General features: G+C 45.3%; 1 protein-coding gene across 3 annotated transcripts; it reads right to left on the reverse strand.

Moving 5' to 3' along the window:
* Positions 1 to 2098: 2098 nt before the first annotated feature.
* Positions 2099 to 25176, reverse strand: CLEC4C (C-type lectin domain family 4 member C). Of its 3 annotated transcripts, XM_034935290.3 has the most exons (7): positions 24367 to 25176; positions 22588 to 22747; positions 21601 to 21693; positions 16714 to 16824; positions 12478 to 12623; positions 5822 to 5937; positions 2099 to 4763 (listed from the first exon to the last, which is right to left on the reverse strand). In XM_034935290.3, exons 2-7 carry the CDS (start codon positions 22616 to 22618, stop codon positions 4619 to 4621), a joined length of 642 nt encoding a protein of 213 aa, XP_034791181.2. In that variant the 5' UTR covers positions 22619 to 22747; positions 24367 to 25176; the 3' UTR covers positions 2099 to 4618. The 3 variants fall into 3 exon arrangements, with proteins under 3 accessions (XP_034791181.2, XP_034791182.2, XP_054951315.1); XM_034935291.3 differs by lacking the exon at positions 21601 to 21693; XM_055095340.2 differs by lacking the exon at positions 16714 to 16824.

Genomic DNA, 25176 nt, shown 5'->3' on the forward strand with positions numbered 1-25176 from the left:
CCATGCCCGGTCAAAAGTGTTTCAGTAACTGAAAATGACCCAAATATCGTGGAACTGGACTAATATTTCATTAATGAAGACCCTGCTACCCTGGAAAAAAAGGGTTTCACAGACCCTAACAGTAGCAGGTATTGAAATCAACAAAACAATTTCACATTTATATCTTAGTTGAGTTTCCTCAATCAAACAAGCTTTATGTATATAACTTTGGGTTTCATGCTTCAATATTACATTATAACTTAGGTATCTTGAAATAAATGAAATAGAATTCAATGAAATTCTGATTAATCTTTCTACTCTTGTATACTTTCTGTCAAAAGTTACTGTAAGGGCTTCACGTAGGATTACAGACTCATGCCTGTAATCCTAGCACTTTGGAAGGCTGAGGAGGGCGGATCACTTGAGGCCAGGAGTTTGAGACCAGCCTGGCTAACATGGTGAAACACCGTCTCTACTAAAAATAGAAAAATTAGTTGGGCATGGTGACATGTGCCTGTAGTCCCAGCTACGCGGGAGGCTAAGGCACAAGAATTTCTTGAACCCGGGAGGCACAGGTTGCAGTGAGCTAAGATGGTGCCACTGTATTCCAGCCTGTGTGACAGAGCCAGACTCTGTCTCAAACCAACCAACAAACAAAAAGTTACTGTAATATGCTGAATGGCCCTCAGATATGCCCACACTCTAATCTCCAGAGCCTGCAAATGTTACCTTATATGGCAAAAAAGGACTTTGCAAATGTGATTATTTTAAAGATCTTGAGTCTGGGAGATTGTCAGGATTGTCCAAGGGGGCCCAGTGTAATCACAATGATCCTTATGAGAGGGACACAGGAGACGTCAGAGTTAGAGGAGAAGACAGTGTGATCACAGAAGCAGAGATTTTGGAGAGGCGCTCTCTGAAGGCAGATGAAGTGGCCACAAGCCAAGGAATGTAGGTGGCCACTAGAAGCTGGAAAAGTCAAGGAAGCAGATTTTTCTCTCACAGCCTGCAGAAGGAACTAGCCCTGCTGCCTCCCTGACTTCAGAGAACTGGGTCTCATTTTGGACTTCTGACCTCCAAAACTATAAAAAAAATTAACTTGTGGCCAGGCACAGTGGCTCACACTGTAATCCCAGCACTTTGCGGGGCCGAGGCAGGTAGATGGCTTGTACCCAGGAGTTCGAGACCAGCTTGGGCAACATGGCGAAACCCCATCTCTGCCAAAAATACAAAATAGCTGGGCATGTTGGTGCATGCCAGTCCTAGCTACTTGGGAGGCTGAGGTTGCAGAGCTGAGATCGTGCCACTACACTCCAGCCCGGGTGAGAGTGAGTCCCTGTCTCAAAGAAAAAAATAATTTGTGTTGTTCTAAGCCATTTTGCGTTGATTTGTTACAGCAGGAACAGGAAACTAATGTGGCTATCAAATGTAATTTTCCCATCTGCTCAGGAGGTGTCCACATCATAGTGCTGAGCTTGTGTATGAAATGATATTGCACAACAGCAAATGTAGATCAGGGGTTCTTAATCCCAGAAACTTAAACATGGGGATGTCTGGGGTGAGGCATTTTTTAAAAAGCTCCCTAGGATTCTGATTATAATCTGCAAGCAAGGCTTAAAACTACTCATAGGGATGGGCAAATGAGAGGAATTGGTTAAGTTGATTTCTAAGAGTTAAACTGATAAATTCTACCTACAGTGGTTAAGGTGAGGTCAGATCTTTCTGGCTTTTTTTTTTTTGAGATGAAGTTTCGCTCTGTTGCCCGGGCTGGATTGCAATGGCGTGATCTCGGCTCACTGTAACCTCTGCCTCCCAGGTTCAAGCGATTCTCCTGCTTCAGCCTCCTGAGTAGCTGGGATTGTAGGCACCCGCCACCATGCCTGGCTAATTTTTTTGTATTTTTAGTAGAGAGGAGGTTTCACTGTGTTGGCCAGGCTGGTCTCAAACTCCTGACCTCAAGTGGTCCACCTGCCTTGGCCTTCCAAAGTGCTGGGAATACAAGTGTGAGCCACCGCACCCAGCCAAGTTCAGCTCTTTCAAAATAGCCCATCCTAAAGGAGAGTGAAGAAATCAGTGGCTGAAGAAATGAAATGATTCTGTTGCATCAAGATGATCAGGGCACAATCTCAGAAAGTTGGAAGTCACATTGGGAAAATCTACAAAAGTAGTCATGGATGGAACCAGCTTTATTGTAATTCTGATCACTATACCAGAGCAATGCATTACTCTGATATATATATAATGTATTTTTACTATACTAAAGTGACCTGTGGGAACTTCAGTAAAAAGAATAAGAACAAATCGGGGAACATTTGAGGTGGCAATCCATACACAGAAACTTTGAACCAAAGAAAAACTTATTGGGGGCCAGGCGCGGTGGCTCACGCCTGTAATCTCAGCACTTTGGGAGGCTGAGGCGGGTGGATCATGAGGTCAGGAGTTCAAGACCACCCTGGCCAAGATGGTGAAACCCTGTCTCTACTAAAAAAAAAACAAAAAAACAAAAAATTAGCCGGGTGTGGTGGCGCACGCCTGTAGTCCCAGCTACTTGGGAGGCTGAGGCAGGAGAATTTGCTTGAACACAGGAGGCAGAGGTTTCAGCGAGCCGAGATCGTGCCATTGCACTTCAACCTGGGTGACAAGAGCGAAACTCCGTCTTAAAAAAAAAAAAAAAAAAAAAAAAAAAACTTATTGGGATATCTGAGGACAAGGAATATAATTCTGTTTGCCAGCTAACCAGGAGAATAATCATCTCTAATCTCCCTCTCTGTGCACCTTGAGGTGAGGTGCCAGCCCAAGACTGAACGAATATCAAGAAGCCCAAGTAATTTATTGGACCTAAGAACACTGCCTTCTTTGGATATCTTGTGTTCTTGTGTATCTTGCTGCATAGTCTGCTTTCAGCTAAAAGTAATAAATCAGAACGAAATGGAAAACCTTTTGACCAAACACAGAACGTACATCAAATACTGACATCAGTACTGCATGATTGGTTTGCTAGGGCTGTTATAATAAAATGGCACAGACTGCGTTACTTAAACAGCAAATACTTATTTCCTCTCAATTTTGGAGGCTGGAAGTCCAATATCGAGGTGCCAGCAGGGTTGGTGTCTTCTGAGGACTCTCTCCTTGGCTTGCAGATGGCCACACTCTTGCTGTGTCTTCACATGGTCGGCCCTCTGTGTACGTACACCCCTGGTGTCTTTGTGTGTGTTCAAATATCCTCTTCTTTTACTTATTTCTTTAATTTCTTTCTTGAGACAAGGTCTTCTTCTGTCACTCAGGCTGGAGCGCAGTGGCGTGATCGTAGCTCACCGCAACCTCAAACTCAAGCGATCCTTCCACCTCAGCCCCCCGAGTAGCTGGGACTACAAACGTATGCCACCATACCTGGCTAACTTTTTTTTTTCTTTTTTGAGACAGAGTTTTGCTTTTGTTGCCCAGGCTGGAATGGAATGGCGTGATCTCGGCTCACTGCAACCTCCGCCTCCCAGGTTCAAGTGATTCTCCTGCCTCAGCCTCCTGAGTAGCTGGGATTACAGACATCCACCACCATGTCTGGCTAATTTTTGAGTTTTTTAGTAGAGACGGAGTTTCACCATGTTGGCCAGGCTGGTCTTGAACTCCTGACCTCGTGATCCACCCACCTCGGCCTCCCAAAGTGCTGGGATTACAGGCGTGAACCACCGCGCCCAGCCACCTGGCTAATTTTTTAACAAAAATTTTTGTAGAGATAGGGTCTTGCTATATTGCCCAGGCTGGTCTGGAACTCCCGGACACAAGGGATCCTCCTGCCTTGGCCTCCCAAAGTGCTGGGACTATAGGCATGAGCCACATTACCTGCCTGAATTTCCTCATAGGACATCAGTCAGATTGAATTAAAGCTCCTAATGTCCTCGTTTCAACTTAATTTCCTCTCATAAGGTTCTATCTCCAAATAGACTCCCATTCTGAAGTACTGTAGGTTACGGCTTCAACATACGAATTTGAGGGGACACAATTCAGCCCATAACAGGCACTTCACCCCTCAGCTGTCGGAAAATAAGAGCAGATGTGGCCGGGCGCAGTGGCTCACGCCTGGAATCCCAGCACTTTGGGAGGCTGAGGTGGGTGGATCACAAGGTCAGGAGATTGAGACCATCCTGGCTAACACAGTGCAGTGAAACCCCGTCTCTACTAAAAAAAATACAAAAAATTAGCCAGGCGTGGTGGCAGGCACCCGTAGTCCCAGCTACTGGGGAGGCTGAGGCAGGAGAATGGCGTGAACCCGGGAGGCAGAGCTGGCAGTGAGCCGAGATTGTGCCACTGCACTCCAGCCTGGGCGACAGAGTAAGACTCCGTCTCAAAAAAAAAAAAAAAAAAAAGAAAAGAAGAGCAGATGCTCATGCTCCCTCTGTTTTTCTGCAAAAGCATTCTCCAGTAGTCTCTGGCACATAGAAAAATGTTCACTAAACACTCATTTTATGAATGAATAAATGAATGTGTGAATGGATTATATCATAAGTGTAATAGGTGACAGCCTACTGAAACATTTTAGGGGCATTCCTTGTACAAAACTTACACATAAATTAAAAAATCAATTTAGCTTTCTACAACGGTGGATGCCAACCCAAACACATTTCCAGGGAGAATATTTCATTTATATGTAGATCTTCTTCATCTTGCAAATTGACTTCTGAGGTACATGACAGTGAATGTCATTCCAGCCCCATTCTTCTGAAGAACGGAAATTTATTATCGCACAACGCTCATCAAGGTTATTGGGTTCACCTGAGTGCCAGAATCTGAAAGGTAGATAAAGGACAGTGGTGTTTTGAAACCGTGGTTTGGAAAAGTTTAGAGACTGGGAGAGGGCTAGGGTTAAACAGTGCGAAAGTCAAGGTCACGTCTACCCAAACCACCTTCTCACTTCTGCTGCCACGTTTTGTAAAACCTCATGTTCAGGCAGTTTCCTCTCCACTTGTGTCTCTGGTATTTCCCCTGAAAACTGTTCCCATATGACCTAGTACTCTGTCATCTTAATCAACTCAAGCATATGTTGAACATCCTCCTGGCAGATATCTAAGAGGATTCCTTCAGTTTAGCCATCCCTATGTCCAATTGCCATAGAAATTCCAACTCACAGAGTTAAATGATTCAAAGATTTTTTTTCCCTAGTCACAAGTATTAATCAGGTTCTATGCACTGCTTTTGGAGTCTGAAGAACTAGGTAAATTCCCTGGATCTGCTACTTAGTCTCTGTTATTTAGTGCAAGTAATTTAATTTCCCTGATTCTCAGTTCTTCTATCTGAAAAAATGGGAACTAGAACAATGTCCTTACGTATCTGACATAGTTGATACAAATGTTAAAAGTGGTAATCTGTACTAAAGTGCTTTAAAATTTGTAAAGAAATACATAAATGGCCGGGCATGGTGGCTCACACCTGTAATCTCAGCACTTTGGGAGGCCAAGGCAGGTGGATCACTTGAGGTCAGGAGTTTGAGACCAGCCTGGCCAACATGGTGAAACCCATCTCTACTAAAATTACAAAAATTAGCTGGGTGTGGTGGCACATGCCTGTAATCCCAGCTACTCAGGAGACTGAGGCAGGAGAATCACTTGAACCCAGGAGGCAGAGGTTGCAGTGAGCCAAGATCATACCACTGCACTCTAGGCTGGGTGATGGAGTGAGACTCTTGTCTAAAAAAAAAAAAAAAACAAGCACAACCCTTGATGTCAAATAGACCTAGGTTTTAAAAAGTGTTGTGGGTTTTATTGTTTGTTTGCTTAATAGCTGATGGAACACCCTAAACCCCCTACATGGTCAGGACCCAGGGTCCTTTACCTCATTCTATACTCACGTGACATTTTCATTGTATGGTGTCTGGTCAACCCATTGCCAATGTCGCCGACCCCCTGGATCTGACAGCCCCAGAAAATAAGAAGAATTTCTTTTCAGATTCTGAATGATGAAATCCTGAGGGAAGAAAATGGAAGAGTCATAGCTGATAGAGCAGGAGCACCCTCATCTGGGACGAACACCGCCACTTTAAGTTCCAGCTCCCTTTCTAGCCTCATGCATTTCAAGGAAATCACTTCTCTTCTAACTACAAGCAGACAGAAAGAGCAGACAGCAAAACACAGATAAGACAGCTCAGGCACAGAGGGAGGTGGAGGAAAAGTCTCTTGGGTAACTGCCAAACTTCACCCTCATACAATGGACCCCAGTAAAACAGTGGGTCTTAATAAGCACATTCCTTTCCCTTCAGGTGCACTAAGATAGGAAAGCTAAAGGCAGACTGGGGGGATATGCCTGCAGCTGCACAAAGATGTATGGGAACAGACATACAACTCTCCCTCCCAGATAAGCACAACAAAGAGACACAGAAGCAGTCCAAGCCTCTGATAAACTCTCCCACCCTGAATCCTTAAAAACTCTTGGTCTGTAAGAGAGCGGGCCTCTGATCTAACTCAGCCACAAGCTCCTCTCAGGTTTATTTTCTCTAAAATAATTCTCTAAAATAGACTGGCAAGCCACCTTTCGTATTTCTTTCCTCTAATTCTTACAATAGCCTTTAGGGGACTCAAGTTGAACTGAGTTCTTACGGCCATAGGAAGAAAAGAATAAAAGGAGAAGACCGAGGAGTAGCCACAAAGGGCCCCTGTCCAGGAGCAGAGGCCTCTGGCTGAGCAGGGCTGGATCAAAGACATCACTTGTGAGCATGATGTTTGGCATGTACAGGAGCATGCTCTAGCCATGGCCATCATAAATCCTCATGTCACACTTGCTTTCCTATTTCTTTGCTAAGTGACGGCATTCTTCAAGACTCTGCATGTAGTGAGGAAATTCTCCCTCACTCCTAATATATTCTTCTTGTAAAGGGAGTCTGTAATCTCAACTACTCGAGTGGCTGAGGCATGAGAATCGCCTGAACCTGGGAAGTAGAAGCTGCAGTGAGCCGAGCTCACGTTATTGCACTCTAGCATGGGTGACAGAATGAGACTCTGTGTCCAAAAAATGCAAACCCACCCCCTGCCCAAAAATAAAAAACAACTTTGCATGCACACTCCAAATGCTTCAGGTCACTTTTTTTTCTTTCTTTTTTTAGACAGAGTCTTACTCTGTTACCCAGGCTGGAGTGCAGTGGCACCATCTCGGGTCACTGCAACCTCTGCCTCCCGGGTTCAAGTGAGTCTCCTGCGGCAGCCTCCTGAGTAGCTGGGATAACAGGCATGCACCATCATGCCTGGTTAATTTTTGTATTTTTAGTAGAGAGGGGGTTTCACCATGTTGGCCAGGCTGGTCTCAAACTCGTGACCTCAGGTGATTTGCCTGCCTAGGCCTCCCAAAGTGCTGGGATTACAGATGTGAGCCATGATTTCCAGCCACAGGTCACTTTATTATTTTATTTTATTTATTTATTTTTTTGAGATGGAGTCTCACTCTGTCGCCAGGCTGGAGTGCAGTGGTGTGATCTCGGCTCACTGCAACCTCCAAATCCCTGGTTCAAGCGGTTCTTCTGCCTCAGGCTCCAGAGTAGCTGGGATTACACGCACGAGCCACCATGCCCAGCTAATTTTTTTGTATTTTTAGTAGAGATGGGGTTTCACCATGTTGGCCAGGATGGTCTCAATCTCCTGACCTTGTGATCCACCCTCCTCGGCCTCCCAAAGTGCTGGGATTACAGGCGTGAGCCACCGTGCCCGGCCACAGGTCACTTTAAAATAAAGATATTTATGGCCAGGTGTGGTGGTTCACGCCTATAATCCCAGCACTTTGGGAGGCTGAGGATGGCGGATCACGAGGTCAGGAGATCAAGACCATCCTGGCTAACAAGGTGAAACCCCGTCTCTACTAAAATACAAAAAATTAGCCGGGCATGGTGGCAGGCAGCTACTCAGGAGGCTGAGGCAGGAGAATGGCATGAACCCAGGAGGCGGAGCTGCAGTGAGCGGAGATCACGCCACTGCACTCCAGTCTCGGCGACAGAGGGACAGAGCAACATTCTGTCTCAAAAAATAAAATAAAATAAAGATATTTATAATAGTAGTAGTTAAAATTAGTCATTGTCTACTATATGCCAAGTATTATGCCATGAGTTTGCATAAGTTACTTCATGTAAATTTTACAACTACTACTGTGAGGAAGATAGTGTTGCTGTCTCCATTTTACTACGTCTCAGGAAACAGAGATTTAGAAAGATAAAGTTGTCAAAGGTCACACAACTAATAAATAACAGAGATCTCACTCTAGAGCCAGTATTCTTAACCAGTACGTGTTCTGTGTTACAAGAAAGATAGAGGTCTATAATCAAATTTTAGAAAGCCAAATTTTTTTTTTTTTTTTTTTTTTGAGATGGAGTCTTGGTCTGTTGCCAAGGCTGGAATGCAATGGTGTGATCTCGGCTCAGGGCAACCTTTGCTTTCTGGGTTCAAGCAATTCTCATGCCTCAGCCTCCTGAGTAACTGGGACTACAGGTGTATGCCACCACACTTGGCTAATTTTTGTCTTTTTAGTAGAGATGGAGTTTCACCATGTTGACCAAGCTGGTCTTTTTTTTTTTTTTTTTTTGAGACAGAGTCTTGCTCTGTCGCCCAGGCTAGAGTGCAGTGGCGAGATCTCGGCTCACTGCAAGCTCCGCCTCCTTGGTTCACGCCATTCTCCTGCCTCAGCCTCCCAAGTAGCTGGAACTACAGGCTCCCGCCACCATGCCCGGCTAATTTTTTGTATTTTTAGTAGAGACGGGGTTTCACCACGTTAGCCAGGATGGTCTCAATCTCCTGACCTTGTGATCCAGCCGCCTCAGCCTCCCAAAGTGCTGGGATTACAGGCGTGAGCCACCGCGCCTGGCCCCCAAGCTGGTCTTGAACTCCTGGCCTCAAGTGATCTGCCCACCTTGGCCTCCCAACATGCTGAGATTACAGGCGTGAGCCACCACACCCAGCCGTCATATATTTTGTTTTGTTTTACTTGTTTCTTTTTGAGATGGAGTCTTGCTCTCTCACCCAGGCTGGAGTGCAGTGGTATGATCTTGGCTCACTGCAACCTCTGCCTCCCAGATTCAAGCAATTCTTCTGCCTCAGCCACCCAAGTATCCGGGACTACAGGCATGAAACACGTCGCCAGGCCTCAAATAATGTTGTACAAACAAGAAAAGATATTTTGACATAGGTTTTCAGATTATTTTGAATGTACATGAACATATACGAGACATTGTTAGTGGTTTGTGTGCTTCCCTCCCTCTCCGCCATATCAATTTATCTATTCATTCATTCATTGAACATTCAAGCAGTCTATTGTCTGCTCAGACTCTGTGCTAAATGTGGCATAGGAAGTCAAAACAAATAAAAGTTTACAACATGACTGGGGAGACAGGATGAACAGCACTTTTGAAAACTTTGTACGGTTAGGCAAAAATTAGAGTCCAGAGCCAAGAAAGAGGTAAGGGTAAATAGGCAGTAAATCAGACCTCATATAGATTATGATCTGACTTTGAATCATTTGGATATTGTAGAAATTTCAAGCCCTGAAATTGCCGTAATGTACTGTAGGACTTGTGCCAAGGCATGTGGCAAAAGCAAATGAAAATACTCTTTGGAAGAGAATAATATCTTAGGCCTCCAATTTTTTTTTTTTTTTTTTTTTTTTTTTGAGACAGTTTTGCTTTTTCACCCAGACTGGAATGAAGTGGCATGATCTTGGCTCACTGCAACCTCTGCTCCCTGGGTTCAAGTGATTCTCCTGCCTCAGCCTCCCGAGTAACTGTGATTACAGGCATGCGCCACCATGCCGAGCTAATTTTTGTATTTTTAGTAGAGAAGGGGTTTCGCCATGTTGGCCAGGCTGGTCTCAAACTCCTGACCTGAGGTGATCCACCCGCCTCAGCCTCCCAAAGTGCTAGGATTACAAGCATGAGCCACCGTGCCTGGCCTCCAATTATTTTTATAAATAATTTTTCAAGTACAACATCCATCACACAAGGATAATTTGAAACATTCTATAGGCCAGGCATGGTGTCTCAGGCCTATAACCCCAGCACTTTGGGAGACCGAGGCAGGATGATCACTCGAGGCCAGGAGTTTGAGACTAGCCTGGACAACATGGTGTAACCCTGTCTCTACTAAAAATACAAAAATTAGCCAGGAGCGGTGGCACGCACCTGTAATCCCAGCTGGTCAGGAGGCTGAGTCAGAAGAATCACTTGAACACAGAAGTCAGAGGTTGCAGTGAGCCGAGATCACACCACTGCACTCCAGCCTGGGGTGACAGAGAGAGACTCTGTCTCAAAAAAATAAAAAAAGAAGATCTGGGCACAGTGGCCTACACCTGTAATCCCAGCACTTTGGGAGGCTGAGGCAGGTAGATCACCTGAGGTCAGGAGTTCGAGACTAGCCTGGCCAACATGGTAAAACCTCATCTTTACTAAAAATACAAAAATTAGCTGGGCGTGGTTGCAGGCGCCTGTAATCCCAGCTATTCAGGAGGCTGAGACAGGAGAATCGCTTGAACCCAGGAAGCAGAGGTTGCAGTGAGCAGAGATCTTGCCACTCTCCAGCCTGGGCGATAGAACAAGACTCTGTCTCAAAGAAAAAAAAAACAAAAAACGGCCGGGCATGGTGGCTCACGCCTGTAATCCCAGCACTTTGGGAAACCGAGGCAGGCAGATCACGAGGTCAGGAGTTTGAGACTAGCCTGGCCAATATGGTGAAACCCCGTCTCTACTAAAAATACAAAAATTAGCCAGGTGTGGTGGTGGGCGCCTGTAATCCCAGCTACTCGGGAGACTGAGACAGGAGAATCGCTTGAACGCGGGAGGCGGAGGTTGCAGTGAGCTGAGATCGAGCCACTGCACTCCAGCCTGGTGACAGAGCAAGACTCCATCTCAAAAAAAAGAAAAAAAAAGCAAAAACCAGTAACAGCAAAAAAACAAGCTTAAGTGTTGAACATTATAAAGTTTGACAGCATATTTGAAAGAGAAGCAAGATAAATTCTAGATTTGAAAAATACAGTAATTGAATTTAGATGTTAATATATGGCTTTAATAGCAGGATAGACATAGTTGAAGAAGATTAGTCAAGTGGGAGGGCCGGGTGTGGTGGCTCACGCCTGTAATCCCAGAACTTTGGGAGGCCGAGGTGGGTGGATCACAAGGTCAGGAGTTCAAGACCAGCGTGGCCAACATGGTGAAACCCCCGTTTCTACTGAAAATACAAAAATTAGCTGGGTGTGGTGGCGCGCACCTGGAGTCCCAGCTACTCGGGAAGCTGAGGCAGGAGAATTGCTTAAACCTGGGAGGCGGAGGTTGCAGTGAGCCAAGACCGTGCCATTGCACTCCAGCCTGGGCGCCATTGCACTTCAGCCTGGGCAACAGAGTGAGACTCTGTCTCAAAAACAAAAAGAAGATTAGTGAACTGGAATAGAACAGAAGGACAGAAGAAACTGTTTAAAATCAAGTACAAAGAGAAAAACAGATGGAAAATGTTGAAAAGAAGGTCAGAAATGCAGAGGATACAGTATGAAGGACTAATGTTTAATTGGTTGACATTTCTTAGATGGCAAATATTAATATCATTTTTCCATTTTTCAAATTCACTATTTTATTTGCCTGAATTTTTTTCTTATATTTTTAAAATTAAAATTCTCCAGGATCAAATTTCAACATCAATGTTTGCCTGAAGTTTGCTCCAGAATTTGTTTTATTAAAGTTATTGTTGGCCGGACGTGGTGGCTCACGCCTGTAATCCCAGCACTTTGGGAGGCCGAGACGGGCAGATCGCGAGGTCAGGAGATCCAGACCATCCTGGCTAACACAGTGAAACCCTGTCTCTACTAAAAATACAAAAAAATTAGCCGGGCGTGGTGGCAGGTGCCTGTAGTCCCAGCTACTTGGGAGGCAGGAGAATGGCGTGAACCCGGGAGGCTGAGCTTGCAGTGAGCCGAGATTGTGCCACTGCACTCCAGCCTGGGCAACAGAGCAAGAATCCATCTCAAAATAAATAAATAAATAAAAATAAAAAATAAAATTATTGTTGGCCACCCATGGTGGCTGACGCCTATAATCCCAACACTTTGAGAGGCCGAGGCAGGTGGATCATTTGAGGTCAGTAGTTCAAGATCAGCCTGACTAACATGGTGAAACCTCGTCTCTTCTAAAAATACAAAAATTAGCCAGGCGTGGCGGTACATGCCTATCCTCCCAGCTACTTGGGAAGCTGAGGCAGGAGAATCACCTGACCCCGGGAGGCGGAGGCTGCAGGGAGCTGAGATCGTGCCATTACACTCCAGCTTGGGCGACAAAAGGAGACTGTCTCCCCCCAAAAAAATAAAAATAAAAGTCGTTTTTGAGTGTTCCAGATTAAGGAGATTTTCCTGTGTTTTTTGTTTTTTGGGTTTTTTTTTACCCAGAAGTTTTTTTTTTTTTTTTTCCTGTCTTTGAACTTTCAGGGCAATAAAAAGACTCTTTATCAGTTAAGAAAGGAAACAGATTAGCTGACCACCTTGGCTGTTAGAACATACCTGTTCTTCCCTGGTGTTGATCACCACCAGATCAGCCCCCATCACAGAACAGTTCTCTTGACTCTTAGTCCAAGATTGCATCCCAGTAGAAATAAAGTAGCAACTAGACTGAAATGAAGTCCAAGGGGTTGGGCAGCAGCTCCAATCTTCCCAAATGAGTATAGAAGAAGAAAAAATATTAACAGAGAATTCTCCTCACATAAAGTTATAAGCTTAGCTTGCTAAGGTTTAATTAGTTTTCACCTATGGATCTCCACGGATTTTCCAAAGCTGAACTCATTTACTGGTGTATTTACTAATCCCTAGATCATTTCACTCTATACAGGGACCAGCAAACTTCCTGCAAAAGGCCAGATAGTAAATATCTCAGGCTTTTTGGGCCATACGGTTTCTGTTGCAACTGCTCAACTCTGCTACTGCAGTACGAAAGCAACCACTGGCAATATGTTACCAAAGAAAAAAAAAAGAACATGAGTATGGCAATAAAATGCCATTTACAAAACTAGGCAGCTTGTTGAGTTTGGCCCATGCCTTAGTTTTCCAGGCCCTGCTTTAAACCCACAAAAATGATCTGAAAGACAAATACTTTAACTTCAGGTTCTCATCATTCATTGGTGGTCATATATGAACCATGTCCACATCTTTAGCAAAAATAAGCTCGACAATGTTATATTTGTCACTAATAATTATAGATATAAATATCATTTAGAGTTTAGCATCCCATTATAAAGAATGAGTCTAGAGTAAGACAGATCTGGGTTGCAACCTCATTTTCTGTGCTGTAATTTTGGGAAAATTATATAACCACTCTAAGCCTTAAACATTTTTCTTTCCGTTTGTAAATGGGAATATTTCTCACTCAGAATGTTGAGAGGTTGAGGTGACATAATACATGCAAAACACTTAAGAGCAGTACGTGCTGAAAAATATCCATCTCTCCTCCTTCGAAGCACCAGTTTCTTCCACTGTCAGCACAAAAGAGATTATATACATTCCCTCTAACAAACAGTGACAATGTAGACTATATCAAAATGTTTTTCTTTATATTTTGACATACGTTATACCAAAATAAATATTTAAAAATTTTTTTAGAGACAGGATCATGCTTTGTCATCTAAGCTGGAGTGCAGTGGCATAACCATAGCTCACTGCAGCCTTGACCTGGATTCAAGTGATCCTCCCACCTCAGCCTCCCAAGTAGCTGGGACCACAGGGGCACGCCACCACACCCAGCTAATTTTTTTTTGTATTATTTGTAGAGACAGAGTCTTGCTTCGTTGCCCAGGCTGATCTGGAACTCCTGGGATCAAGTGATCCACTGGCCTCAGCTGCCCTGAAGTGCTGGAATTACAGGCATGAGCCACTGAGCCTGGCCTCCTATGGTAGTTTTGTTTTGTTTTGTTTCTTTTTTTTTTTTTAAATTATACTTTTAAGTTCTAGGGTACATGTGCACAACGTGCAGGTTAGTTACATATGTATACATGTGCCATGTTGGTGTGCTGCACCCATTAACTCGTCATTTACGTTAGGTATATCTCCTAATGCTATCCCTCCCCGCTCCCCACCCCACAACAGGCCCCAGTGTGTGATGTTCCCCACCCTGTGTCCAAGTGTTCTCATTGTTCGATTCCCACCAGTAGTTTTGAAAAAGAAACTCTTGTCATCTTTTTACCTCTCACAGTTTTTCCCTATAAGTAAAGAATGAATTATTTCATTCTTTTTTTTTTTTGAGATGGCATCTCGCTCTGTCACCCAGGCTGGAGTGCAGTGGTGTGATCTCGGCTCACTGCAACCTCCACCTCCCAGGTTCAAGCAATTCTCCTGCCTCAGCCTCCAGAGTAGCTGGGACTACAGGCGCCCGCCACCACGCCCAGCTACTTTTTATATTTTTAATAGAGACGGGGTTTCACCATGTTGTCCAGGACAGTCTCAATCTCTTGACCTCGTGATCCACCCGCCTCAGCCTCCCAAAGTGCTGGGATTACAGGCGTGAGCCACCGCGCCCGGCCTGTTTCATTCTTGAAATAACTGTTTGATGCCCTTTGGGTCCATATTTCCTTCCTACAAAGGATTAAGGCCATAGAGGCATTTCTGGGGTGGAACTTGTCTCCCTCCGGCTCTGCATACGAGGCTGTAGGCAGTCCCTGATCCTGGACACAGCTGACCAATTATCCCTGAGGAGGTGAGTAGGCCTGGACTAGGGAGCAACAGTTTGGCCTCACTCTAGGCCATATTTCATGGTTTGATTTTACCATCAATAAAGCTGATAATTTTATTTTATTTATTATCTTTTTTTAGACAGGGTCTCACTTTGTCACGTGGGCTGGCGTGCAGCAGTGTAATTGCTGCTTACTGTAGCCTCAACCTCTGGAGCTCAACTGATCCTCCCACCTCAGCCTCCAAAGTAGCTAGGACTATAGGCACATGCCACCATAGCTTGGTAATTTTTTTTTTTTTTTTGAGATGGAGTTTCACTCTTATTGTCCAGGCTGGGACAATCTCAGCTCACCACAACCTCCACCTCCCAGGTTCAAGTGATTCTCCTGCCTCAGCCTCCCAAGTTGCTGGGATTACAGGCATGCGACACCACGCCCGGGTAATTTTGTATTTTTAATAGAGACAGGGTTTCTCCACGTTGGTTAGGCTGGTGTCGAACTCCTGACCTCAGGTGATCCACCCGCGTCGGCCTCCCAAAGTGCTGGGATTACAGGCATGAGCCACCGTGCTGTGCCTGGGTGATTTATTTTTAAATATTTTGTAGAGTTGAGGTCCCATCATGTTTCCCAGGCTGGTTTCAAGCTCCTGTGCTTAGGTGATTACCCCTCCTCAACCTCCCAAAGCACTGGGATTACAGATGTGAGCCACCATGCCAGGCATAATTTTATTCTTATCTGAATCCTGTGTATATTTATTTTTCAGTTAATCCAGAACTGTGTAGGGAGAGGGATATATTTACTGTTGAACTTAGTGATTAATTGGATGCAGGGGTGAAGATGATAAGCAAAGAAAAACTGCTGGCCAGGCACCGTGGCTCACGCCTGTAATCCCAGCACTTTGGGAGGCCGACGCGCGAGGATTGCCTGAACTCAGGAGTTCACGACCAGCCTGGACAACAAGGTGAAACCCCGTCTCTACTAAAATACAAAAAAATTAGCCGGGCCTGGCAGCGTGTGCCTGTAGTCCCAGTTACTTGGGAGGCTGAGGCAGGAGAACTGCTTGAACCTGGGAGGCAGAGGTTGCAGTGAGCCGAGATCGCGCCACTGCAATCCAGCCTGGGCGACAGAGTGAGTCTCCGTCTCAAAAAAGAAAAAAAAAAAAGAAAGAAAAAAGAGAAAAAAACTGCTAAGAATGATTCTTGAGTTTTAGGCTTTAATATTGATGGGAGCAGGAGGAAGTGAGACAGTTCTGAAGACCCCTGTTTAATACTTTAATTCTGAGGTGTCTATTTTTTTTTGAGACGGAGTCTCGATCTGTCTCCCAGGCTGGAGTGCAGTGGCGCGATCTCGGCTCACTGCAAGCTCCACCTTCTGGGTTTACACCATTCTCCTGCCTCAGCCTCCCGAGTAGCTGGGACTACAGGCGCCCGCCACTGCACCCAGCTAATTTTTTGTATTTTTAGTAGAGACAGGGTTTCACCGTGGTCTCGATCTCCTGACCTCGTGATCCGCCCGCCTCGGCCTCCCAAAGCGCTGGGATTACAGGCTTGAGCCACCGCGCCCGGACTTTTTTTGCATTTTTAGTAGAGATGCGGTTTCTCCGCATGTTGGTCAGGCTGGTCTCAAACTCCAGACCCTCAGGTAATCCACACACCTCGGCCTCCCAAAGTGTTGGGATTACAGGTGTGAGCCATTGGGCCCAGCCTGAGGTGTCTATTTAAGATACCAAGTAGATAGTTAAAGAATGCAGTAGGAAAAACCAGGCTGCAGTTGATAATTTTAGTGCTGAAGATATAAACCATCAGACTAGTAGAGACGGGGTTTCACCGTGTTAGCCAGGATGGTCTCGATCTCCTGACCTTGTGATCCGCCCGCCTCGGCCCCAGCTACTCGGGAGGCTGAGGCAGGAGAATGGCGTGAACCCGGGAGGCGGAGCTTGCAGTGAGCCGAGATCGCGCCACTGCACTCCAGCCTGGGCGACTGAGCGAGACTCCGTCTCAAAAAAAAAAAAAAAAAAACCATCAGACTAGGAATTTGATTAATAGCAAGGGAAGTCTTGTTGCCCATTGCAGAGTTGTACCTTCTATGTCCTTTCCTTCCATGACGCAGGTCAGGCTTGGATGATACTGTTGATACTCTCGTAACTTGGACAGCCTCTTGACAGTTTTGCTATACATAAAATTGTGAGGCACTGGGAAAGAGAAATCGGAGTTAGTTCTCATTCTTTTAAGTGGATCTATGTTGTACTATACAATCTTATGCTGTGGACAGGCACAGTGACTCACGCCTGTAATCTCAGCACTTTAGGAGGCCGAGGTGGGAGGACCATTTGAGGTCGGGAGTTAAGAGACCAGCCTGGCTAACATGGTGAAACCCCGTCTCCACCAAAAATATAAAAAATTATCCAGATGGCCAGGCACAGTGGCTCACACCTGTAATCCCAGCGCTTTGGGAGGCCGAGGCTGGTTGGATCACTTGAGGTCAGGAGTTTGACTAACATGGTGAAACCCCGTCTCTACTAAAAATACAAAAATTAGCTGGGTGTGGTGGCGGGCACCTATAATCCGAGCTACTTGGGAGGCTGAGGCAAGAGAATTGCTTGAACCCAGGAAGCAGAGGTTGCAGTGAGCCGAGATCGCGCCATTGCACTCCAGCCTGGACGACAGAGCAAGACTGTGTCTCAAAAAAAACAATTAGCCAAGGGTGGTGGCAGGCGCCTGTAATTCCAGTTACTCAAGAGGCTGAGGCAGGAAAATCACTTGAACTTGCAAGACAGAGGTTGCAGTGAGCCGAGATCGTGCCATTGCACTCCAGCCTGGGTGACAAGAGTGCAACTCCATCTCAAAAAATAAATAAATAAATAAATAAAAATAAAGAATCTTACGACTTTACGGCTGGGCATGGTGGCTCACACCTGTAATCCCAGTACTTTGGGAGGCCAAGGCGGGTGGATCACCTGAGGTCAGGAGTTCAAGCCCAGCCCAGCCAACATGGTGAAACCCTGTTTCTACTAAAAATACAAAAATTAGGTGGGCATGGTGGCACATGCCTGTAATCCCAGCTACAGGAGGCTGAGGCAGGAGAATCACTTGAACCTGGGAGGTGGAGGTTGCAGTGAGCAGAGACCGTGCCATTGCACTCTAGCCTGGGCAATAGAGCCAGACTTTGTCTCGGAAAAAAAAAAAAAAAAGCCTGGGCACAGTGGCTCATGCTTGTAATCCCCAGCACTTTGGGAGGCCAAGGTGGGTGGATCATGAGGTCAGGAGTTAGAGACCAGCCTGACTGACGTGGTGAAACCCCATCTCTACTAAAAATACAAAAATTAGCCAGGCGTGGTGACACGTGTCTATTAATCCCAGCTACTCAGGAGGCTGAGGCAGGAGAATCACTTCGACCTGGGAGGCGAAGGTTGCAGTGAGCCGAGATCGCACCACTGCACTCCAGCCTGGCAACAGAACGAGACTCCATCTCAAAAATAAATAAATAAATATATAAATAAATAAATAAATAAATAAACGTTATGCTCTTACAAAGTCTGCAACATCTCTCTCTTGCCCATCCCATTTCAAGCCGTACTGTTTTTTTCTCATGCTTCTTTCTGTGCAGGTCCAGTAAAAAATATGTTCTTAACCCTATCTTATATTCATTTATCTTGTTTGTTTATAAGTTTACATATGTATATATCTTGATCTCCCCCTACAATAACATACAGTCTAGTGAAGGAATTTCATTGTATTCACGCTATATACCCAGCACCTAGAAAAGTGGCCTGCTCATAGTAGGTGTTCAGTAAGCATTTGTTGACTTACTAGGTAACAGCATCTAATTCTATTAATCCTGAAATATCACAGGTCTTTTGGTTTTTCTATACTTTTCTGATGGCTGTAACTGTAAGTAAACCATTTGGGTCAAATTAAATATAAGGTAAAACCTAACCCTTTGGAGACATTTAGACATCTTTTGCTAAAAACGGTCTCTTTTGTTCACTGGCATGCACATAGAGCAAGATCTGACTTTTCACTTACCCTCACTTAATTCTTTTTTTTTTTTTTCTTTTTTTGAGATGGAGTCTTGCTCTGTCGCCCAGGCTGGAGTGCAGTGGCGCGATCTTGGCTCACTGCAAGCTCCGCCTCCTGGGTTCACGCCATTCTCCTGCCTCAGCCTCCCGAGTAGCTGGCACTACAGGCGCCCGCCACCACGCCCGGCTAATTTTTTTTGTATTTTTTTTTAGTAGAGACAGGGTTTCACCATGGTCTCGATCTCCTGACCTCGTGATCCGTCCGCCTCGGCCTCCCAAAGTGAGCCACCACGCCCGGCCTTAATTCTTTATTCATGTATTTCATCATTCTGATTTTGAGACTAAACCTAGTCAAACTCTTCTATTTTCTCTGAATTTATGTCTTTAAGTTCTTGCATGTCTTCTTTCCTCTCAGATAATTAACCATCTTGTATTAGTCCGTTTTTGCATTGCTATAAAGGAATACCTGAGACTTGGTATTTATAAAGAAAAGACATTTTACTGGCTCACAGTTCTGCAGACTGTACAGTAAGCATGGTGCCAGCATCTGCTCACCTTCTGGTGAGGCCTCATGAAGCTTTCAGTCATAGTGGAAGGCAAAGCGGGAGCTGGCATATCACATGGCAAGAGAGGGTGCAAGAGAGAGTGAGGGGGAGGGGCTGATCTCACCCCAACTCAGAGCAAGAACTCACTCATTCCTTCGAGGAGGGCACCAAGCCATTCATGAGGGATCCATCTGCATCACTCAAAACCTCCTGCCATGCCCCACCTCCAACAGTGGGGATTTCAAATTTCAAGTGATAGTTGTCCCTTCCAAATTTCAAATTTTCAACATGAGACTTGGAAGGGACAACTATCCCAACCATATCACATCTTTAAGCCCTTTTGTCTCTTGCCCTTTGTTATAAAAAGCAAAGCAAAGTTTAACTTTAGTAATAATTCTGCCTCTTGGGGTTACATTGAAAACTGTGAGATGTATTTACAACTAGAAAGAAACTGAAGACTGTATCATCAACACATTTTTACTTGACATAGGAAGTCATCGTATTCAGTAACTTCCTCACAGATGTATCATTTCTGTTTCTAATCATAATATTAGATAATAGAGCACATTTTGACACCCAAATAGTAAACAAGAGAGTTGGGAAATTTCTCAGGTGTCACAAAAATATAAAACTTGGCAAAGGGAGTAGCAATTAAATAACAGTTTACTTTGTTTATTCTTCCATTGTATCACTGTATAAACATTTATTTTTATTTTTATTTTTTGAGACAGGGTCTCTCTGTCGCCCAGGCTGGATTGCAGTGGTACGATTATGGCTCACTGCAGCCTCAACTTCCTGGGCTCAAGCGATCCTCCTGCCTCAACCTCCTGAGTAGCTGGGACCACAGGCACATGCCACCATGCCAAGTTATATTTTTTATTTTTTATGGAGACAGGGTCTCACTCTGTTGCCCAGGCTGGTCTTGAACTCCTGTCCTCAAGCGATCCTCCCACCTGAGCCTCCCAAAGTGCTGGGATTACAGGTGTGAGCCACTGCCTGGCCATATGAACAATTTTTTCCTGTCATGTTGGGAAGAATCTCACATGAAGATTAAAACCCCACAGTAATACAATTATAGCATCATAGAAAGAATAATAGTTATGTTCCCAATAGAGACTTTTTTAAAACAAAGGAGCAGATCAACTAGATGGTACCCACCATCAGCACACCCATCAAAGTGGAGTTATTGTTATAGAATGAATTGCGTCCTCCCCAAGTTCATATGTGGAAGTCCTAAGCTCCAATTTGTGGTATTTGAAGATAGAGGCTTTGGGAGGAAATGAGGTTTAGATGAGGTTATGAGGGGGGCTCTCATGATGAGATGAGTGCTCTTATAAGAAGAAACCGTGACGAGCTAGCACTCCCTCCATCATGTGAGGACACAGCAAGAGGGCATCAGCTATAAGCCAGGAAGAGGGACCTCACCATACCCAACCATCCTGACATCCTCATGTCAGACTTCCAGCCTCCAGAACCATCAGAAAATAAATATCTGTTTTTTAACTCACTCGGTCTATGCTTTTTTTTTTTTTTTTTTTTGAGACAGAGTCTTACTCTGTCACCCAGGCTGGAGTGCAGTGGCGTGATCTCGGCTCACTGCAACCTCCGCCTCCTGGGTTCAACTGAGTCTCCTGCCTCAGCCTCCCAAGTAGCTGGGATTACAGGCACAAGTCACTGCACCCAGCTAATTTTTGTATTTTTAGTAGAGACAGGGTTTCACTATATGGTCCAGGCTGGTCTTGAACTCCTGACCTCAGGTGATCTGCCTGCCTTGGCTTCCCGAAGTGCTGGGATTACAGGCATGAGCTACCACGCCTGGCCCAGTCTATGGTATTTTGTTATGGCAGCCCAAGCTGACCAAGACAGTTATGATCACATTTGAAGAATTCAACTAAAACCAGGCAAAGAAACCTGGAAGTACACACAATTATCCAGAATAATTAATAATAGTAATAACTCATTTTATTGGAAACATAGCCTTCTCAGTTAGGGTTGCCATTTTATGTCAAGAAAGGGGAACGTGGCCAGGCGCGGTGGCTCACACCTGTAATCCCAGCACTTTGGGAGGCCAAGGCGGGTGGATCACGAGGTCAGGAGATCGAAACCACCCTGGCTAACACAGTGAAACCCCGTCTCTACTAAAAATACAAAAAATTAGCCAGGCATGGTGGTGGGCACCTGTAGTCCCAGCTACTCGGGAGGCTGAGGCAGGAGAATGGCATGAACCCGGGAGGTGAGCTTGTAGTGAGCTGAGATCGCGCCACTGCACTCCATCCTGGGCGACAGAGCGAGATTCCGTCTCAAAAAAAAAAAAAAAGAAAGAGGAAGGTGTTTCTTCAGGAAATTGATAAAATGTGATTGGGAAAAGGACCAAGAGATGACTGCACTCCAGCCAAGAACTTACCCACAGAACTCACAGTGAAACAGACACTGAGGAGCAAGATGGATACGACTGCCATGGACCAGACCTTCAACTGGAACCACCAGAGTCCTTTCTCTGTCAGATCAGCAAGACAAATGCACAGTCATAATCCCCACTGCCAAAGAGCCAGGAAACCAGAGTCCCAAAAACCTTAGAATAATAAAGTCAGGCTATGATCAAAACTAATTAAAACAGAAAAAATGTGAAAGCAAAAAGAGATTATAGAAATTATCTCAGAACAAATGACCAGATAGTACCCTGGAACCCAAGACAAATCCAGGCAAAACTCTCAGAGTAAACTGTACTTTCCAATTCCTTACTCTCTTTTCCCTTGAATTGAACAGCCTTGGCCTCAAACTTCCAGGTTTAAGTGGTCCTCCTGCCTCAACCTCTGAGTAGCTGGGACTTTAGGCATTTGCCTGCACGCCTGGCCAAATTCATATTCCTTTAAGGCCTTCTAGGCCCGAGTTGTTTTTCTTTTTTTCTTTTTTTTGAGATGGAGTTTCACTCTTGTTGCCCAGGCTGGAGTGCAATGGCACGATCTCAGCTCACTGCAACCTCCGCCTCCCAGGTTCCAGTGATTCTCCTGCCTCAGCCTCCCAAGTAGCTGGGATTACAGGCATGTGCCACCACGCCTGGCTAATTTTCTATTTTTAGTAGAGACAGGATTTCTCCATGTTGGTCAGGCTGGTCTCGAACTCCCGACCTCAGGTGATCTGCCCACCTTGGCCTCCCAAAGTGCTGGATTACAGGCGTGAGCCACCGCGCACACCTGGCCTTTCTTTTTTTCTTTAATCTTTCCCTGATCCAAGTATCTTGGGTCCATACCTGTTTCCATACTGAAATTACTATTATTTATGAAAAGCTGTCTACTTCTTCTTCCAAAGTCATCCCTATCACCTCAATGCCTGTTTCCCACTCCAACCTGCTCCTACTACCTTCCCTAGAACTGAGAAGACGAGTGCTCACCTCGGTCTTGAGCCTCTTCTTCAGGCACCATTGTGGGTGCACACACCCTTTGGACTTCCTCTATCAGGAGGTGCAGAAGCTCTTGTATCACTTTCTCTAAAGATGTTACTTTGGGGGTGTGGTTCTTTCAAACAAGCCAAGCCCTTAGATCCTTCTTCGCCTACTCTTGCAAAGGAAGAGATGTGACTTAGGAGACTCTGCAGTGAGCTAAAGCTTTCAATTTAAAACATACCTCATGTTCAGAAATAAGGAAACACAAACAAGGAAATCGAGAAATACATGAAAAACAGTTCATGGTTGCAGGTCTGATTAATTGTTTGTTTTTTTTTTTTTCTAGACAGGGTCTCACTCTGCCACCCAGGCTGGAGTGCAGCGGTGCAATCTCAGCTCACTGCTACCTCTGCCTCGTGGGTTCAAGCGATTCTCCTGCCTCAGCCTCCCGAGCAGCTGGGACTATAGGCATGTGCCACCATGCCCAGCTAATTTTTGTATTTTTAGTAGCGACAGGGTTTCACCATATTGGCCAGGCTGGTCTCGAACTCCTGACCTCCTGCCGTTGCACTCCAGCCTGGGCAACAAGAGCAAAACTCCATCTCCAAAAAAAAAGCCTCTTTCTTTTGTAAATTGCCCAGTCTCAGGTATGTCTTTATCAGCAGTATGAAAACGGACTAATACAGCCTCCCAAAGTCCTGGGGTTACCGTTGTGAGCCACCACGTGCCCGGCCACTGCTGAGTAATCTTAAATAGAGAAAATCCATTATAGCCTATGCTACTCAAATGGAGATGTTTGGTTGAAGGATGGTTACAACTACTGGTGAAATAAACACTGAGAAAGAAATAACCTAGGTATTCCAGAATCTTCCCAGAGTTCAACTGAGATTTAATTGTAGAGTAGTGAGAAAAAAGTTTTGAGCCGGGCGCTGTGGCTCATGCCTGTAATCCCAGCACTTTGGGAAGCTGAGGTGGGCGGATCACGAGGTCAAGAGATCGAGACCATCCTGGCCAACATGGTGAAACCCCGTTTCTACTAAAAATACAAAAATTAGCCAGGTGTGGTGGCGCATGCCTGTAGTCCCAGCTACTCAGGAGGCTGAGGCAGGAAAATTGCTTGAACCCGGGAGGCGGAGCTTACAGTGAGCCGAGATCGTGCCACTGCACTCCACCCTGGGTGACAGAGCAAGACTCAGTCTCAAAAAAAAAAAAAAAAGTTTTGAGTTAGCAGCCATCCATTGAGATATTTTAGGACCCAGACCAATGAGACCCTTTCTAAGCTGTATACTTGCTGAAACAACTTAAAGTCCTGTTTGGTCTCTTGTCTACCTCCCGTTTACAGTTCCCTGAACCTCCCTCTGCCCCTGCCTCAGGGGTTCTCCCTGTTGCTTTCCTCTGTCTTGGATTAAAATGTAGAGTATGAGGGTATTCCTTTGAGTATACAATGCTGAGAAGGAGCAAAGGCAAAAATGAGAAAAATAATTTAAAATAGAACAAATTATAAAAGCAGAAAGAATGACAAATTATTTTCTCAGAAGAGAAGCAGAATTGCATGTAGGCCCAGGTCAGGTGACATCCCAGCAGAATGCTTTGAGTATGACCAGAGTATTGCAAAAGCTACAGCTGAAGAGGATAAATCTAGATAAGAACTGGTAGATAGTTTGCTCACTACTTCTTCCCCCGGTTGGTGAGGGAGGGAGTCCCAACCCAGGGTTATGGGGTGGCTGGACACACAACACCCGACACTGGACAGATAAGACTGACAGCAGTTCAGGTGCATGTACTCACGGCCTGAGGCAGGAGGGCACCGCACACCACGCAGGGTCAGACAGAGGTTGCACTTGGGAGCAGGGTGACTGTGAGAGGCAGGATCTGCTGTAACAAGAGGGTGAGGTGGCCCCTTGGCTCTTGAGGGAGGATGGGATTGGATTCTTTAAAGAATTCTGTGGCCAGGTGTAGTGGCTCGCGCCTATAATCTCAGCACTTTGGGAGGCTGAGGTGGGCGGACTGCTTCAGGCCAGGAGTTCAAGACTAGCCTGGCCAACATAGTAAAACTCCATCTCTACTAAAAATCCAAAAAATTAGCCAAGCATGGTGGCACACGTCTGTAATTTCGGCTACTCAGGAGGCTGAGGCACGAGAATCACTGGAATTTGGGAAGCAGGGATTGCAGTGAGCCGTGATCGTACCACTGCACTCCAGCCTGGGTGACAGAGTGAGATTCTGTCTCAACGAAAAGAAAAAAGAAAAAAAAGATTTTGTGGGCCTTCAGGGAAGTGAAATCTATTAGCTTGAGGACCAGGTGGAGTGCAGCTGGCCCAGCTGAGATGGAAACTGGCTGAGTGGGAAACAGAAATATATATTTTTTTGAGATGGAGTCTCGCTCTGGTCACCTAGGCTGGAGTGAGTTCAGTGGCTAAATCTTGGCTCACTGCAATCTCCACCTCCCGGGTTCAAGCAATTCTCCTGCCTCAGCATCCCGAGTAGCTGGGACTACAGGCATGCGCCACCACGACTGTCTAATTTTGTATTTTTAGTAGAGACGGGGTTTCTCCATGTTGGTCAGATGGGTTTTGAACTCCCAACCTCAGGTGATCC

The sequence above is a fragment of the Pan paniscus genome, chromosome 10 (genome assembly GCF_029289425.2).
Source record: "Pan paniscus chromosome 10, NHGRI_mPanPan1-v2.0_pri, whole genome shotgun sequence".
Taxonomy (NCBI): Eukaryota; Metazoa; Chordata; class Mammalia; order Primates; family Hominidae; genus Pan; species Pan paniscus.

Coding starts and splice junctions, on each gene's coding strand:
- CLEC4C (XM_034935290.3), bottom strand. CDS start 22,618: ATGGTGCCTGAAGAAGAGGCTCAAGACCGAG. Junction 5,938..12,477: donor TCAACACCAGGGAAGAACAG/GTATGTTCTAAC, acceptor TTCTTCCCTCAG/GATTTCATCATTCAGAATCT. Junction 4,764..5,821: donor CCATACAATGAAAATGTCAC/GTGAGTATAGAA, acceptor TCTACCTTTCAG/ATTCTGGCACTCAGGTGAAC.